Source organism: Panicum virgatum, chromosome 3N (genome assembly GCF_016808335.1).
Source record: "Panicum virgatum strain AP13 chromosome 3N, P.virgatum_v5, whole genome shotgun sequence".
Taxonomy (NCBI): domain Eukaryota; kingdom Viridiplantae; phylum Streptophyta; class Magnoliopsida; order Poales; family Poaceae; genus Panicum; species Panicum virgatum.
In genome coordinates this window covers 63,981,800-63,987,187 of record NC_053147.1, presented here as the reverse complement: position 1 = coordinate 63,987,187, position 5,388 = coordinate 63,981,800, and the positions used below count along the sequence as shown (strand labels likewise).

The 5,388-nt window shown below is 51.8% G+C and overlaps 1 protein-coding gene across 1 annotated transcript; it reads left to right on the top strand.

Moving 5' to 3' along the window:
* Positions 1–419: 419 nt before the first annotated feature.
* LOC120663781 (cytochrome P450 81Q32-like) lies at positions 420–2,602 on the top strand. Its single transcript, XM_039942685.1, has 2 exons — positions 420–1,693; positions 1,797–2,602. The coding sequence occupies exons 1-2, from the start codon at positions 764–766 to the stop codon at positions 2,400–2,402; spliced, it is 1,536 nt and encodes a 511-aa protein (XP_039798619.1). The 5' UTR covers positions 420–763; the 3' UTR covers positions 2,403–2,602.
* The last annotated feature ends 2,786 nt before the right edge of the window (positions 2,603–5,388 follow it).

The window sequence follows — 5,388 nt, the reverse complement described above, 5'->3', positions numbered from 1 at the left end:
AGTACCAAGTATTTTATTCTAGGTACTTCCTATCTTCACCACCATATGATTTTATTAGATAAACGGCTCATATTTTTTCAATCATTGTAAAATGTCTCTCTCTGTATATATATATTTTATGTTACATAGTTTGGTTCAATATTTGAACAAAGAGGATAGGTCAACGGTGTCCAACGGTGTTTGCATAGTTTTTACCCAGTAATCTTTTCTACCACGGTGTCCAACGCTAGCAGGCTAGAAAGCACCGCTAGCTTGTCGCAACGAAGATTGGCCGTCAGTTCCAACACTGTTCGGAATCAACCGATCCATCAATAGATCAACGGCACGTGTAAGAAAACTAGAGCTCGATGCCTCGATGACGACAATGAAAAAAATGGAGGTATTCAGCCATCAGTATGTGACGCCGCAGCCTAGCTATCTAATGGCGTCTTGGCAGAGTCTGTACGCGTGCAGACGCTTCCTCCCTCACAGAATCATCGTCAACCTCTCGCTCCTTTGATGCTTAGCTGAGCTCGATCAGGTGGCTGGCCTCTCGCCACTCTGACTTCATCGCGAGATTAAAACCCTCCTATGGCCATCTTCTTGGATGGTACGTATTTGCCGGTTGAGGAAGAGAGGCCGAGAGGCGACTTCTAGATGAGATCTCTTCTTCCCCCTCTTATTTCTTCCTCGCCACTACTATCTCCAGCTACGGCGCCACGATACGACCCCGGTAGAGTCCACTCTGTACGTGGCGGCAGTGAGGCCGTCACGGTCTCAGCCCATGGACGCGATGGCGAGCGGTGACAGTCTCCTACTGATCCTTGCCACCACAGTATCACTGCTCGTCGCTGCTGCCGTTTGGTTCAGGCGTGGCCGGGGACACGGCGATGCCGCGCCCAGCCCGCAGTCGTACCCGCTGCTGGGCCACCTCCACCTGATCGGCAAGCCGCTGCACCGCTCGCTGGCCGCGCTCGCCGCCGCGCACGGCGGCGCAGGGGGGCCGGCGCCGCTCCTGTCTCTGCGCCTGGGCGCTCGGCGCGCGCTGCTGGTGTCGGACCACGACGTCGCCGAGGAGTGCTTCACGGCGCAGGACGCCGCGCTGGCGGGCAAGCCGCGGTTGCTGGCCGGGGAGCGGCTCGGGTCCGGGTGCACCACGCTCACCTGGGCGCCCCACGGCGACCATTGGCGCGCCCTGCGCCGGTTCTTCGCCGTCGAGCTCTTCTCGGCGTCCCGCCTCGCGGCGCGCGGCGCCGACCGCCGCGCCGAGGCCGCCGCGCTCGTCGGGAGACAGCTCCGCCAAGCCGTAGACGCGGCCCCCAGCGCCGCGGCGACGCTCCGGCCCAGGCTCTTCGAGCTGGTGCTCAACGTGATGTTGCGCACGCTCACCGGCGCGCCCATGCACGCCGGCAACGTGCGCAGGTTCCAGGAGACCATCGAGGAGAGCTTCGCGGTGATCGGCGCGCCCAGCATCGGGGACTTCTTCCCGGCGCTGCGCTGGGTGGACCGCCTGCGCGGCGTCGACGCGGCGCTAGTGCGCCTTCAGGGGAAACGCGACGCGTTCGTCGCCGACCTCGTCGACAACCAACGGCGAACGCGCGACGCCGGTGGTGGCCGAGACATGGAGAAGAAAAGCATCATTGACGAGCTCCTCTCGTTTCAAGAAATTGATCCCAAATACTACACTGACACTGTCATCAAAGGCATTGTCTTGGTGAGCAGTCTCTCTCCTCCCAATCAGTCTAAGTTGCGGCACACTAACATGGTGTTTGACCCATTGTAACATAGTTGCAATGTCCATGGTGATTCATCTGCAGATATTACTCACTGCCGGGACCGAACCGTCGGCGCTAACCATCGAATGGGCAATGGCGCTGCTGCTAAGACACCCGGAAGCGATGCGTAAGGTGAGGGCTGAGATAGACACCAATGTTGGCACCGCACGGATGGTGGAGGAGTCGGACATCACAAACCTTCCATATTTGCAATGCGTGGTTAAGGAGACCCTCCGGCTATACCCCGTCGCACCGATCATCCCGGCACATGAGGCCATGGAGGACTGCACCGTCAGTGGGCTCGACGTTCGCCGCGGCACGATGATCCTCGTGAACGCTTGGGCAATCCTCCGGGATCCCAATCTCTGGGACGCACCCGAGGAGTTCAGGCCTAAGAGATTCTTGGACGCCGGGGCGGTGAACACGGTCACCACGCCCCTGCTACCATTCGGGCTTGGACGGAGGCGGTGCCCCGGCGAGGGACTGGCGATGCGTCTCGTTAGCTTGACACTGGCAGTGCTCATGCAATACTTTGAGTGGGATGTCGATGAAGCTGGTGTGATTGACATGTCTGAAGGTGGTGGGTTGTCCATGCCGATGGCGACACCATTGTCAGCTGTCTGCCAACCCCGGAAGCTTCAAACATAAACATGGTGAGATGAAGAATAAATAGAATTTGATGGTACCAAATAAGATAATCGATTTTGGATGAGAAGAGTGATGCCAGGTGGATATGCACCAGCAGTTCTTGTCTTCCTGCAAGTCCTGTATCCTCCTGTATGCCAGGTGGCAATTCTCTCCCACTTCAATTTCATCCACCAACACTACCCTATGTTCAAGTTTGTTTACGGTCTAGCTCTTACATGAAATGAGCCTAATATGCAAATAGTACATATCTTAACCTTACATTATTACTTTGTTTGTAAAACAATTAATCCGGCTGTGTTATGTTTTGAGTAACAAGAAATATAAGGTGACATTTGCCCATCTAAACTTCCATATACCTGTACTAGACCACGGCCACAACAACACTACCTGGCAATATGGGCGAATAATACCAGTATTGGCACCCTCCAATTCCGACATCTGGTTTAATGTGTACTCATAGTGGGATCTCGACCCAGAATAGTTATTACTAAAAGAGAAAATTTCAGTTTTCAAAATTGGTTCATCAAAAAGAATGGAAAGGGTAACAAGTAGAGTTTGTTCTTTACAAAGGTGCCACATCAATAAAAAATGAAATTATGGTTCAAAATCTTTCTCCAATTCAATAGTTCATTTTTTTCATAGGTTGCTGTGGTAATTCTCTAACTCAAGAAGAGTTTTAGGAACCTGGAGAGGTAGTTTCATTTAGATGAAACTATTTTTCCTCTATCTTCTTTAACTTTTTTTGTCTTATATCTCCTTTATTTTTTTGGCACATTATAAATAACAAAGAAAAATCTGCCATCCTCTCGCTCCATCGATGCTCAGTTAAGCTCAAGTAGCTGCTGGCTTGTGCTTGTCGTCTCTCTGAATTCAGAGTCAGATTGGTTTGCGACCCAAATTTTGGCATGCCAAAGGTTTGGCAAGTCAAAATATAGGTAAAAAACTTGCCACCATTTTGGTAAGCTAAATGTGAGATATTGGCAGCTCTTGGTAGCAAACAAAGTGTTGTCCAAAAAATTGGCAACTTTGGCCTATCCAAAACGTTGGCATGCCAAGAATTTGGCAGCAGGCTCTCACTGAGAACCAATGATGGTCACCTTTGGATTATGAGTGATTGACAACATTATGTGGATTTGATATATCTCTTGGCTCGTGATGCGCTGGTGTAGGATGCGATATGATGGTGGATGGAATGTGGTGAAGAGCAAGCTCCAACTTGGGTGCGATAGATCATGCGGTGATGACGGGCAAGTAAGAGGCTTGGCTTCGATGCATCATGCGGTGGTGACAAGTGGAGACTTGGCGTCGAGGACCTAAGGAGTCTGGGCAGAGTCATAGGCGATCCACATGGTGCACAATTAGAGCAAGAGTACATGGTGGGCGAGATGGTGACGAAGATGATGTCAGTCAAGTTAGGGAGGAAGGTGATGGCAATTTCGAGTAGGTTGCCTGTGCGGTGGGAGTGCAAAAGATTTGAAGGTGTCATGGCACTTGGTAGAGGCCAAACACGTGTCGACATTGTGATCGCCTGGCGAACAAATGGAGATGGATGGTTGGGGTGGTTTAGGCCTCAAAATCGGGGGCGCATCCGGTGCTGCTCGATGACGATGATGGAGGGACGTGGCACCATCAAGAAGCTTGAGTCGAGGTGAAGTAAAATTGTGAAGGCGGTGTGTCCGTCCTTTGGTCTAAGAAAAACTTAGATGGTTTTACCCATGAGGAGCATTTGAATTGTGTGCTTAATGTAAGAATGTTATGGTCATTTGCCAAGCGTCTATATATATATATATTTTGTTAGGGTTGGAGAGAGAGAGGAGTGACTCTTTGTTTTAGTTTACCATCCAAGCTTTGACTATTTGTTTGTTACAGGTGTCTTGTGACCGAACATCTTAAATTAATTTAGGGATAAATCTCGTGTTCATCTCATCATCGAGCATTTTTCTTTTTCTTCTTTTTTGGACGAATTTCGGCTGATTATTTATTTTACAGATCTACTCGATGTTTTTGTAAATTTCTTTTTGACTATATTAAGTTTAGTAGTCACGGATCCCTCGAATCCTTTACTTTTTGGGGAAGTATTGAGTTTTCGGTTTTATTCTTCCCCTTTCCCCGTTTCTTCTCTATTCATCGGCAGATTGAGTTGGAGAAGCACGGGGAAGCGCCCGCCCCAGGCGCTCGTACGACAGTCAGCAGCTGCACAGGGAGCGCGGCCAGCCGGTTCAGGTGCAGCGGAGGCCAGCGCACGACGCTGGGACTGAGACGCACACGGCCAACGACGGTGCTAGGTGCACGCGAACGACACAGCGGCGCAGCGAGCAAGCCGGCTTGGGTTGAGCGCATCATGGCCCAAGCGGAGCAACTAGAGCTCGCGTACGCGGGCTGACGCGGGCCGAGCACCAGGCAAGGCTGAGCGGTTCGGCTGGTAGGCTGCAGGAAGGTAGGCCGGGCCGCAAGGGAGGGGGGCGGAGCCAGGGGGCGCAGGGGCCTGGCCCCCCTAATCCTCCCTTAGCAACACTAATATCCCCTAATATCCTCTAATGAAATGGTACTAATTATCAAAATTAGCCTATATAGCCCCCTCAAAGCCAGTCAATAACTATTTGGCCCCCCTTAATCTAAATCCTGCCTACGCCCCAGGGGAGGGGTTGTGCACGCCACGCCGTGCGCCGCTGCAAGGCAGGGTAGGGGCGACGTTGCAGGGAAGGGAGAGGAGGGAAAAAATTCAGTGCAGCCCCATCCTAGATTTATGGCTCCCAGGCGCATTATGCTTGGCTCGCTGGCTGCACGCCGTGCTCGTAGCGCTGCTAGCTCGTACGTTGTATACATGGAATTCATGAGCAACCCAACTAAAAATCAGCAATCTCAATCTGCAAAAACAATCGAATCTGCTGGGGGCGGACCTCAACGGCTCCGACGAAGGGAACTCCAAATATGAAACTCAAATTCCTAGTCTACTAATCAACTCAAGGTACGGTCCAAACGAACC